Below are 12,664 nucleotides of genomic sequence, written 5' to 3'. Positions count from 1 at the left end.
GAACAACCAGTTGGTGGGGGGCGGGGACCAGTGAGCAGGTAGCACGAGGCTAGCCAAGGCATGTGCCAGCAGGCAGAGGGAGGGGATAGCGATGGGTGGGGGGGTGGCGGTGACCAGTGGCAGGGCAATGGGGGCCAGCACCATCCCCTGATCGCCTGCCCAGCTCCTTCCCAGCTCCCGTGGATGGCGATGGCTCTCTCCCGGCTCCTGCCGGCTTCCGTGGAAGCAGCGCGGCTCCCACCGGCTCCTGTGATGGACAGCGGGCGGACTACTGTGTGCAATTTTGCACATTGGGCCACTAGTCCTATCTAATAATAGACAAACATAGTAATTGACCACACCTTGGCTATGCCTCCCATTGGCTAATCAGCACGATATACAAATTAACCACCAACAAAGATGGCAGCTAATTTGCATACTGCAGGCAGGGTGGGACAGCACCATCCCGCCTGCCCTGCCGCCATCCGGGCCTGGTATCTGCGATGTGGGGCTGCGGGTGTCCGTGTGCGACCCGACCCAGGGCGTCCGGGCAGGGCAGCAGTGATCAGCCGGCACCCCCTGGGCGTCCCGTGTGTGACCTGCCTGGGGCGTCCTGTGTGCGACCTGAACCGGGGCAGCACCCCAACACCCGGATCGGCCCTGCCTTGTCTGCGACCCGGGGCAGTGCCCCAGCCCCCGGATCGGCCCTGCCGTGTGTGCGACCTGGGGAAGCGGGGCAGGGGCAGGCACCAAGGGATCAGACCTGCCATCTGCCACCCGGGGAGCAGGCCTAAGCCAGCAGATGGTTATCTTCCAAGGGGTCCCAGACTGTGAGAGGGCACAAGTGGGGCTGAGGAACACCCCCACCCTCCCTTGCCAGTGCACAAATTTTTGTGCACTGGGCCTCTAGTTTTATATAAGGGACTTAAGCAGCCATGGATTTTGGTGTTGCAGGAGTTCCTGGAACCAGTCTCCCATAGATACCAAGGGACTATAGTTAAGTTATGGAGTAGTCAAAAATTATATGTGGATTTTCTACTGTGGGTGGCTAGGGTCCATTTCTTTTAACTCCCCTGTTGTTGGAGGGTGAACTGTACTTTCTCTACATACAAAAACAGACTTGTGGTTGTGGTATTGCTTTACTATTACCTGAATCCTCTTTTACAAGGTTCACTTTTTCTCTTCACAACATATTTTGCTACTATTTCTGTCAGACTGTAGGATTTATCATTCCTTTTTGTTTACTAGATGGGTATATTAATACCATGAGTAACAAATGTACAATAGATAATCATTCAGGTTGATTTCAACTTTGCTGCAGTGAACACCTTCATACACATACTGTCAGGCATTTAAAATTTTAATGACATTTTTATTGAGGTGCATTCACATAGCATAAATTAACCATGTTAAAGTGAACAATTCAGTGTCATTTAGTACATTCATAGTGTTGTGCAACCACCTCTCCTATATAGTTTCAATTTGCACAGGGGTTTATTGCCCTCATTTTACTGATGATGAAACTTAGGTCCAGAGAAATTGTGACTTTCCTGAGGATACACAAAGAAGTATGAGCATGGATTCAGATCCTGATGTTTTGACTTCAGAGGCTATGCTTTCCCCTGCTCCATTCTGCCTTTGAGCAGCCCTCTATCAGGAAGAGGGCTGTGATTATTTATGCACCCAGTTACAGAGGCCAGCTCCCCCTTTATCTGGCACTATCTCCTCTGTTGGGAACACTGTCCATGCGATTGGTTCCCAGAAGCTGAGGTTGTGACCTGGTGCACAGAGAGAATGGAGAAAGCTGTAGAAACTGAATCTGACTTAGGTGTGTGTGTGTGTGTGTGTGTGTGTGTATGTGTGTTTTCTCTGGTATAAATTCTCTGATTACCTGAATGAATTGCAGACGGTGTTATGAAACACGCATTGCCCATCACCTCTGGAACTCATTAACACTGCTGGCACCTGCCAGATACGATAAATATCTAGGCCAAAGTCTTGTACCTGGGTAACATTTGTGCTCAGAGCAAGCATTTTCATAGCCAGGCCTTTATTCACTGACTTTTTTCTCTCTCGCCAGGGAGGTATAAGACCAAGCATTAGATTACATTTTTTTCTCTCCAAATATCCCTTTGTATAAACCTCAGATGGGTCAGGGACAGGTGTGGACATTTGGTCAATTCTTTCAGGATGTGCTTTATGAAAGAAATGACATTTCAGGAAGGATTTAAACCTCACTATGACTTTTTTTATTAGTTAAGGTATTACAAATGTGTCCTCATCCCCCCATTAACCCTCAACCTCCCCACTCTCGAACACTCATGCTCCCATTCCCCTGTTGTCCGTGTCCATTAGTTTGGCCTATATGAGTGTATACAAGTCCTTCGGTTGATCTCTTCCCCTTACCCTCTCCCTCCCCTACTTTCCTTCTGGGGATTGATAGCCTGATCGCTGTTTCTCAGTCTTTGGATCTGTCCCTTTTCATCAGTCTATGTTGTTCTCTATAATCCACAAATGAGTGAGATCATGTGGTATTTATCTTTCTCTGACTGGCTTATTTCATTAGCATAATGCTCTCCAGTTCCATCCATGCTGTTGCAAAAGGCAAGAGTTCCTTCTTTTTTACCACAGCATAATATTCCATTGTGTAGATGTACCACAGTTTTCTAATCCACTCATCTGCTGATGGGCACTTAGGCTGTTTCCAAATCTTAGCTATGGTGAATTGTGCTGCTATGAACATAGGGGTGCATATATCCCTTTCAGATTGGTGTTTCTGGTTTCTTGGGATATATTCCTAGTAGTGGGATCACTGGGTCAAATGGAAGTTCCATTTTTAGTTTTTTTGAGGAAGCTCCATACTGTTCTCCACAGTGGCTGCACCAGTCTGCATTCCCACCAGCAGTGCAGAAGGATTCCTTTTTCTCCACATCCTCTCCAACACTTGTTGTTTGTTGATTTGTTGATGATAGTCATTCTGACAGGTGTGAGATGATAATGCATTGTCGTTTTGATTTGCATCTCTTGTATAATTAGTGACTTTGAGCATGTTTTCATATGTCTTTCGGCCTTCTGTATGTCCTCTTTCGAAAACTGTCTATCTAGGTCTGTTGCCCATTTTTTGATTGGATTGTTTATCTTCCTTTTGTTAAGTTGCATGAGTTCCCTGTAAATGTTGGAGATTAAGCCCTTATCGGTGGTATCATTGGCAAATATGTTCTCCCATGTAGTGGGTCTTCTTGTTGTTTTGTTGATGGTTTCCTTTGCTGTGCAAAAGCTTTTTATTTTGATGTAGTCCCATTTGTTTATTTTCTCTTTAGTTTCCATTGCCCTAGGAGCAGTATCAGTGAAGAAATTCCTTCTGCATATGTTTGCGATTTCGCTGCCTGTGGATTCCTCCAGTATTTTTATAGTTTCCCGTCTTACGTTTAAGTCTTTTATCCATTTTGAGTTTATGTTTATCTATGGTGTGAGTTGGTGATCTAGTTTCATCTTTTTGCATCTATCTGTCCAATTTTCCCAACACCATTTATTGAAGAGACTGTCTTGACTCCATTGTATGCTCTTGCCTCCTTTGTCAAATATTAATTGGGCATAGTGGTTTGGGTCGATTTCTGGGTTCTCTATTCTATTCTATTGATCTATATGTCTGTTTTTGTGTCAGTACCAAGCTGTTTTAAGAACAGTGGCTTTGTAATACAGTTTGATATCTGGTATTGAGATCCCACCTACTTTGTTCTTCTTTCTCATGATTGCTGCAGCTATCCGAGGTCTTTTTTTATTCCAGATGAATTTTTAGAATGTTCGTTCTAGATCTGTGAAATATGCCATTGGTAATTTAATGGGGATTGCATTGAACCTATAGATTGCTTTGGGTACTATGGACATTTTGATGATGTTGATTCTACCAATCCATGAACACGGTATGTTCTTCCATCTAATTATGTCTTTCTCTATCTCTTTCTTCAGTGTCCTGTAGTTTTTCGCATATAAGTCTTTTACCTTCTTAGTTAAGTTTATTCCTAGGTATCTTAATTTTTTTGGTGCGGTGGTAAATGGGATTGCTTTTTTAGTTTCACTTTCTGTAAGTTCACTATTGGTGTAAAGAAATGCCATGGATTTCTTGGCATTAATTTTGTATCCTGCTACATTGCCGAATTCATTTATTAAGTCTAATAATTTTTTGATGGAGTCTTTAGGGTTCTCTATGTACAGTATCATGTCATCTGCAAATAAGGACAGTTTTACTTCTTCTTTTCCAATCTGGATGCCTTTTATTTATTCTTCTTGTCTGATTGCAACGGTTAGTACTTCCAGTACTATGTTGAACAGGAGTGGTGAGAGGGGGCATCCCTGTCTTGTTCCTGTTTTTAGGGGGAATGGTTTTAGTTTTTGCCCATTGATTATGATGTTGGCTGTGGGTTTGTCATATATGGCTTTTATTATATTGAAGTATGATCCCTCAATTCCTATCTTGCTGAGAGTTTTTATCAAGAAAGGGTGTTGGATTTTGTCAAATGCTTTTTCTGCATCAATTGATATGACTATGTGATTTTTATCTTTCAATTTTTTTATGTGATGTATCATGTTTATTGATTTGCGGATATTGTACCAGCCTTGCATCCCTGGGATAAATCCTACTTGGTCTTGGTGTATGATCTTTCTGATGTATTGCTGGATCTGATTTGCTAGGATTTTGTTGAGGATTTTGGCATCTATGTTCATGAGGGATATTGGCCTATAATTCTCTTTCATTGTGTTGTCTTTATCTGGTTTTGGTATGAGGGTGATGCTGGCTTCATAGAATGAGCTTGGAAGTGTTTCTTCCTCTTGGATTTTTTTGTAGTAGTCTGAAGAGGATAGGTTTTAGTTCTTCCTTGAATGTTTGGTAAAACTCCCCCTGTGAAGCCGTCTGGCCCCGGGCTTTTGTTTGCTGGAAGCTTTTTGATTACTGCTTCGATTTCCTCCTTAGTTATTGGCCTATTGAAATTTTTAGATTCTTCCTGATTGAGTTTTTGAATGTTGTATTTTTCTAGGAATATGTCCATTTCCTCCAGGTTGATAGTATTTTCTAAAAGTCCTTTGTATTTCTGTGGGGCCTGTTGTTATTTATCCTCTTTCATTTCTGATTTTGTTTATTTAGGTCCTCTCTCTTTGTTTCTTGGTGATCCTGGCTAGAGGTTTATCAATCTTGTTTATCCTTTCAAAGAACCAGCTCTTGGTTTTGTTGATCTTTTGTATTGTTTTTTTGGTCTCTATGTCGTTTATCTTCCGCTCTGATCTTTGTTATTTCCTTCCTTCTGCTTACACTGGGCTTTTCCTGTTGCTCTCTTTCTAACTCTTTGAGTTGTAGAGTTAGGTCATTTATTCTCATTGTTTCTTTTTTCTTGCAGTAGGCTTGTAGAGCTATGAACTTCCCTCTCAAGACTGCTTTCGCTGTGTCTCCTAGGTTTTGGATTGTTGTATTTTCATTGTCATTTGTGCCATGATGTTTTTTATTTCTTCTTTGATCTCTCTGGTAACCCAGTCATTGTTTAATAGCATGCTATTTAGTCTCCATTTGATTTTTTTGGATTGTTTTTGTTGTAGTTGATTTCCAGTTTTATGCCTTTGTGATCTGAGAAGATGCTTGATATGATTTCAATTTTCTTGAATTTAAAGAGACTTTGTCTGTGACCCAATATATGATCTATCTTTGAAGATGACCCGTGTGCACTTGAGAAGAATGTATATTTTGTGGCTTTGGGGTAAAATGTTCTGAAGAGGTCAATTAATTCCATCTGATCTAGTGAGTCATTTAGGATTGATGTTTCTTTGCTGATTTTTTGTTTAGAGGATTTGTCCAGTGGTGATAATGGGGTTTAAAGTCCCCTACTATGATTGTATTGCTGTCAATCTCTCCCTTGATCTCCTCCAGAAGATTTCTTACATATTTGGGTGCTCCTATATTGGGTGCATATATATTTACCAGAGTTATTTCTTCTTGTTGGATTGCTCCCTTTAGTATTATGAAGTGGCCTTCTTTATCTCTTTTTATGTCCTTCACTTTGAGATCTAATTTGTCAGATATAAGTATTGCTACCCTGGCTTTTTTTTTCACTTCCATTCGCCTGAAAAACCTTTTTCCATCCCTTCACCATCAGTCTATGTGCGTCTTTTTTTCTGAGGTGGGTTTCCTGTAGACAGCAGATATATGGGTCATGTTTTCTTATCCACTCAGTTACCCTATGTCTTTTGATTAGGGCATTTAATCCATTTACATTTAAAGTTATTATTGATAGAAACTTGTTAGTTGCCATTTTTGTTCTTTACTGCTGTGTTCCTTCTTTGTTTCCTATTTTTTTCTTTTTACAGCAGACCCTTTAGCATTTCTTGCATTGCTGGTTTGGTGGTAATATCACTATGATTTTTGTTTCAGAGACCCAAAGCCTTTTCCCACCCTGTCTGCCACACACCCTCTAGTGAAAGCAGTGGTAAGTGACAGTAGCAGAGGACTAGCCTGGTTCTGCTTCTAGGACCTACCATGGGGCAGTCTGTGCCTTTTCATCTCTACCTGGCCCCAGCTTGAATGCTTTGTTGACTTCTGAGGTGCCCACACACTTGAGACTGGGGTGAGAGGATATAATCCAAAGGCACATTTCCTCCTGAAAGAAGAAAGCCCACCCTCTCCTGTAGCATGATTGTTTGCTTAATCACACCCATTTTTTTGCTCAAGTCATGAAGATGAGGGCACAAAGATAGTCATCTGCTGTAAACATAAGAGTAGCCTCCTTTACCAGCTCCCTCCTTGCCTTCTTCCTAGGGCAGAGCTTGCCCCTGTGGCATCTGGAACTTGCCTGGGCATGTGGGATGATCCTTCATAAGGCTGCCAGGTAGATGGCCATCCAGGCAAAGCCAGGACCAGTAGGAAGCCACCGGTCCACTGCAGACTTCCATGGTTATCTTGATAACCCTGTCATCAGAGATGTTGAAGCCAACTGGGGTGCCCAGTGCCCAGTCTTCAGGAGTGACAGGGAGGGCATCATGAAGTAGGTTAGATTAGTCCTTTCAGAGTCTCTTCTAATTCTAAATCCTGAGGAGTTCCATTGATGACACTCACTCCCTTCTCTGTTACATACATGAACCTCCCTGCCCTTTGTGGGGTTACCAGAAGCAGGCAGGAATGGAAAAGAACCCTCCTTTCCTCTCTGGGAACAGCTTTCCTGTTTCCTTGGTTTATTTCAGGTCACCTGTTCCAGAAGCCTCATGACTACTCTACACATCCTGTATCATCACTAACTTTCTGGGCTATTTTGTCCCCTTCACTGAGTCAAGAGCTCTTTGAGTAAAGCAAGAGACTGAGGCTTTATTCATCTTGCTTTTGCAGGGGGCAGGCCACAAAGGTTTATGAATAAACAAGCAAAGTAACTTACAGTTCCAGAGAAAGATGGTCTATAGGGGACAATAACACCCTCAACAGTGTCTTTCAAGGTATGTCCAGTAGAGAGAACCACATGTGTCCCACCCCATTCCTTAAAGTCTCTCTGGCTCTGAGTTGGGGTGGGCTGCTGGACTATTGTGCTGGTAGAGTGTTGGGGCTCCCACAGGTTAGTGCAGGGGAGGCCCAGGACTGCAGAGCTACCAGTTCCCACAGGCTCTATCCGCACACCAATTCCTGAAGCCTTTGACATGGATGGAGGTCACCATGACTGGAGCATGACTTTGCCAGGTCTTGGCCAACAGTAGAAGTTATGTTTTGGGGGCCTGGGTCCAAAGAAAGAAAGGCCTGAGAGCATCAAGAACCAAAGAGGAGCATGCCCACCTCTGCCCTGGGTCAGCCTGCACAGGCTGTGAGCCCCTGTCTGGGCAGGATTGCCATGTTTGAGAGGGAGCAACACAGGCAGCACTGGCTTCCCTGGGCCCCAGCTGGGTCAGGGAGACAGTGAGGATCCCTTGAACTTTAACCCTCTAAGCCTGCCTTTCCAATTTCCCACCAAGGCCCTTCCACCTCCAGTGGTCCCATCTACTGTTTCCTACCCCAAACCGAGCATGGCTTGTCCCTTGAATGTTCCAGGCATTCCTGACTCCTCCTTGTGCTCACATATCTGTCTGGCCCTGATGATTTTCTCTTCTTTGTGTCCTGTCTGCTACTGCCCACCAGAGGCCCTGCTCCAGCCCCTCTGCTCCCAGGAAGCCTGGTTCCCCCATCCCAGCTCTCCTGAGCCCCTTTTTGCTCCTCCTCCCTCCTCCCTGATCCCCATGGTCTTCTCCCATTTGCCTGAGTGTGAAAGTATCTTTCTGGCAGTCTGGGAGTTTCCAGGGACTGTGATCAGGGCTCCTTTTCATCCCTAGCCAATCCTGGCAGAGCCTCACTAGAAGTGGGCAACTCTGCTCTCCCAAACTTCTCCCTTCACTCATTTGTCTCCTCTGAATTGAGCACTTGGACACGGGACAGGGTTAAGAGAGACATGGACCTCCACAGACCAAGGAGGAAGAATGTACTCCTTTATTCCCTGTATGAGAGACTGCTATGGGAGCAGCCAGCACTAATGGGGTAGGGGGGCTGGCTTGGTCTTGGAGACTCAGCCTTGCAGTGACAAAGACACTGCTGGCCCCACAGATAGGGCAGGTCCAGGTGGGGGCTGTTGCCCCTTCTTCAGAGCTTCTCCAGATAGGAACCAGGTACAAAGCCACGCTGCCCATTCTGTTCCACTGTCCACCAGCCATCCTCCCCTTCTAGGATGACCTCCAGGATGTCCCCAGCAGAGATGTCCAGCTCATCAGAATTCTTGGCAACAGAATGAAAATGCATCAAGCTTGGAGGGGCCTGTTGAGAGGGTCTGGTCGGGCAAACCCCCACCCCAAGCCATAAATTTGAGCTTGTTCCTATGTGGGCTGAGTTAGTTGAGACATGCCCATCCTCCTGGGGCTGTAGAATAAGGCCTCTCTCTTGGCTGGAGCAGCCCTTGGAGACATGGGGTGTGGGACATGGGACTCAGCCACCTGTCCACCCCAGCCTCCTGGTTTGTCATTGCAGGCCTCCCACAAACCCAGCTTCTTTCCTGTTGTCCCTTCTCTCAGTCTGCTTTAGGCACACAGTGACCTTAGTAAGTCAGGGGCGAGGTGTACTGGTCATGACCATGCCCAAGGGGTACCTTACACAGCCTTCCCTCTGCTGGTGAGCTCCCTTGAGTTTCCTCAGCTCTGCTTGCCCCTATCACAAACACACAATCCTTCTTCTGGCCTGTCTTCCCTGCCAGGGACAGGGTTTTGGGAATCAGTCCAGACTGATTCGGCAATCTACTATGCAGCCCACCCAGCCTGAGTGGGTGCTTGGCCTCAGTCCAGACTGATATGGGGTCTGTCTCTATATCCTTCACCCCAAAGCAGGGAACAGTTCAGACTCTATGGGGAACTCGGCACAGCTGCCCTGTGACTCCTTGACCCATCATCTCCTCATGGACCTCACAAAACCAAACCCAGCACAGTTGTGGGACTTATTCTGGCCATGTTTTTGGCACCCAATGCCATGGAGAACAGAGCCCTAACCTGAGGGTGCAGAGCTTGAACCTTTGACCATTTTCTGCAGGTAGCTCAAGTTCTGTCAATCTGACTGTACATGTGTACATGGATGCACACAAGTACACGTACAATGTCAGTATCTGGGCACCACGTGTGTGTGTGAGCAGATTCAGGGAGACACGGGCCCTGGTACCCTATTCATCAACATTCACTCAACAGATACTTACAGAGCCCCTCCTAAGTGCTGGGTGCTACTTTAAGAACAAACACACAGAGCATACTTAGAGTTCATGTACCTACGTATGAACTCACCCTTGGGTATCCCTGTGCCCTGCTGAGAAGGAGAGGAGGGCAAGGGCCTCACCTGGGCTTTGTAGTCGTAGACCACCCTGTAGTCCCGGGCTGGCAGGGTCGGGGGTCCTGGTGCCTCCTGCACTGCGACAGCAGCGTAGACACCCTCATTCTGATTGGGGGTGGGAGTCAGGGTGTCTGTGGAGGCTGAGAGCAGAGTGAGGCCTGGAGCCCACCCCTTTCATAGGACATTGGTCCCTGGAGGCCTCCCTGCATGGAGCGTCCCCAGAGTGGCTTAGCCTTTTTCTCCCCATAGTAGTTGGAGGGCCCGTCTGGGCATGTAAAAGTCCTCTCCTTCACCCCCAGATCACAGTTGTTTGGAGGTCCCCACATCACACCCAGCCAGTTACCTGCAGAGGCTGCCGACTGTGCAGTCTTGGGACTTCCATGTAGCAGTCCAGAGAATCTAAGGACAAGGAAGAAAGCAGGTAGGTCCTTCAGGGAGGGAATGAGGCAGGGAGCCCTCAGAGCTCTAGTGGTGGGGCTACTTCCAGCCTCCAGACTCAGGCATGAGGGTTCCCCAAAGGGTGGTCCCAGTGGCCTTTTCCCAGCAGCACCCTCTCAGAACCTCACACTGTAACCTCCTCTCAGCACCTAGCCCCAGCAGGTCCTTGCTCTAGCCTCCTCTGATGGGCAATAAGCCATCCCTCAGAGGCTGGCCAACTCACACCCACTATGATTATCATCTGCATGGGTCTACAGCCTGCCTCCCTGAGGCCCCATCCTGATCCAGCCCACCCAGCTACTCCCCATGCAAAGTGGTACTCACTGTACACGTGAGTTCTAGTACAAGGGGGAGGGGGGAACCTTTTCTTTTTTAAATTGATTTCAGAGAGGAAGGGTGAGTGAAAGAGAGAGCGATAGAAACATCAATGAAGAGAGATTAATTGATTGGCTGCCTCCTGAACGCCCCACTTGGGGAGCAAGTCTGCAACCTGGGCATGTGCCCTGACCTGGAATGGAGCTGTGACCTCCTGGTTCATAGATTACACGCAACCACTGAGCCACGCTGGTTGGGCCTTTTTTCTGCCAAGGGCCATTTGGATATTTATAGTATCATTCAAGGGCCATACAAAATTGTCAACTTAAAAACTAGCCTTCTATATTTGGTCAAACATTTAATTAACTCACCCCTAATGCCTTGACAGGGCCACACCAAATGATTTTGAGGGCCTTATATGGCCCACAGGCCGGACATTCTCCATCTCTGCAGTAGGCAGTGTTGGGCTAATTCACCACTCTCCTGTGCCTGGCTCAGCCCTGGACTGAGCTGGAGTTATGAAGGTTCAAAAAAGAAATGGAACAAGCAAGAGGCAGATACTGGGGTTACCCCATGAAGCTAACAGTGCTAAAGGATAAATAAGTAGAGGCTGATGCTATGTACCTGCCTCAGGAAAGGCTGCCTGGTGGAGTCAAATTTTGAAAGACTTAGCTTTAACAGGCAGAGACTGGAGTGCAAGGCATTGCCAGTGAACAGGAGAGGGGATGCAAAAGTGCAGAGCAGGGACTTGACAGGGGGAGAAGTTTGGGGAGTGGAGGCTGGAGAATCCAGTGCAGCGCTGTTCCCCCCTCCCACCCCCAAATTCCTCCCCCCCGCCCCCCCCCCCTTCCCCGGCCCCACACACAAACATGCAGGATTTGTGGAGTAATGGCTTGGGAGTAGACAGGCAGGCCCACCTGGCACACATTATAAGGCCTTTTGCTAACACAGGCTGTGCAGGCATAGCAACTATGGCACACTACTGTTCTATGGGTGGGAGTGAGGACACTAGGGGAGGGGAGAGAGGTTAAATCCAGCAGGGTAGTGGCTGGAAGGAGCAGAGCTCATTGAGGCTGGTGTGTGCCCTGCCTCACTGCCCTGCTTTCCCAGAGTTGTCTACACTTGCAACTCCAATTCCTCCCTTCACTCACTTCCCAGCCACTGCTCCCTGCTCCTCCCCACCCTGCCTACTTTTTGACTCTCCAGACAGCAGCCCCTCCCACATCCTACCTCTCCTCCACCCAGTGGGGCCCCCCTTTCTCTCTTTTATTTTAACGGAGCACTTCTTTCTGTCCTTTCTTTTTCAATTTTTAAATTACAGTTGACATACAGGTGTACAAATAGTGATTAGACATTTATATACCTTATGAAGTGATCACCCTGATAAGTCTAGTACCCATCTGGCACCATATATACGCATTACAATGCTATTGCCTGTAGTCCCTATGCTATACTTTACATCTCTGGTGAGTATTTTTATAACTGATAATGTGTGCTTCTTATTGCCTTCACCTTTTTCACTCACTCTCCCAACTCTCCTCCCATCAGACAACCATCAATTTGTTCTCTGTTTGTATGAGTTTGTTTTTGCTTTGTTTGTTCCTTTATTTTGTTCTTTAGAGTCCACATATAAGTGAAACTGTATAGTATTTGTCTTTCTCTGACTGACTTATTTCACTTAACATATGCCCTCTAAGTCCATCCATGTTGTCGCACATAGCTGCTGGAAGCTAATTCCAGCATGTCATAAATGCAAGAAGTTTCATCAAAAGGTTGATGGAACCTTGAGGATTGCCTGCTGGAAATAGCTAAGGGCATTTCCCCACACCTAAAGATTTGCATAGATGATTGCTTGCTGCCAGACAGCTGAGAGTATTTTAATTTACATGTTATTGCCTCGTACTGGCCAAACACATGAACAGCTGTAGGCAGTTCCCCCAATCTGACAGTGGATTCTGTATACTAACCCTTGCCTTTGATATGTATATCTACCTTGCTTTAGGACAATTTGTGTTAATAAAAAGCAAGGGGTCCTGAGACAAGGAGGACTTGGTTTCTTTAGCTAAGTCTGCT

At 46.2% G+C, this 12,664-nt stretch overlaps 1 protein-coding gene across 3 annotated transcripts in view; it reads right to left on the bottom strand.

The window, feature by feature from the left end:
• Nucleotides 1-1,330: 1,330 nt before the first annotated feature.
• Nucleotides 1,331-12,664, bottom strand: part of PSTPIP1 (proline-serine-threonine phosphatase interacting protein 1) — a 52,335-nt gene continuing 41,001 nt past the window's right edge. For 2 of the 3 annotated variants that reach the window (XM_070429709.1, XM_070429729.1), the window contains 3 exons: nt 10,182-10,237; nt 9,845-9,996; nt 1,331-8,746 (listed from right to left, as the gene is read on the bottom strand). In XM_070429709.1, the coding sequence (XP_070285810.1) occupies nt 8,615-8,746; nt 9,845-9,996; nt 10,182-10,237 (340 nt within the window). In that variant the 3' untranslated portion in view covers nt 1,331-8,614. The remainder of the gene's footprint in view (nt 8,747-9,844; nt 9,997-10,181; nt 10,238-12,664) is intronic. The other variant, XM_070429719.1, reaches the window with a different exon arrangement.

The sequence above is a fragment of the Myotis yumanensis genome, unplaced genomic scaffold (genome assembly GCF_028538775.1).
Source record: "Myotis yumanensis isolate MYYU_CA2020_CCGP unplaced genomic scaffold, mMyoYum1.0.hap1 SCAF_1, whole genome shotgun sequence".
NCBI classification, from domain to species: Eukaryota; Metazoa; Chordata; class Mammalia; order Chiroptera; family Vespertilionidae; genus Myotis; species Myotis yumanensis.
Note: the sequence above shows the minus strand (reverse complement) of the source record. Positions and strands in the feature narration are given on the sequence as shown.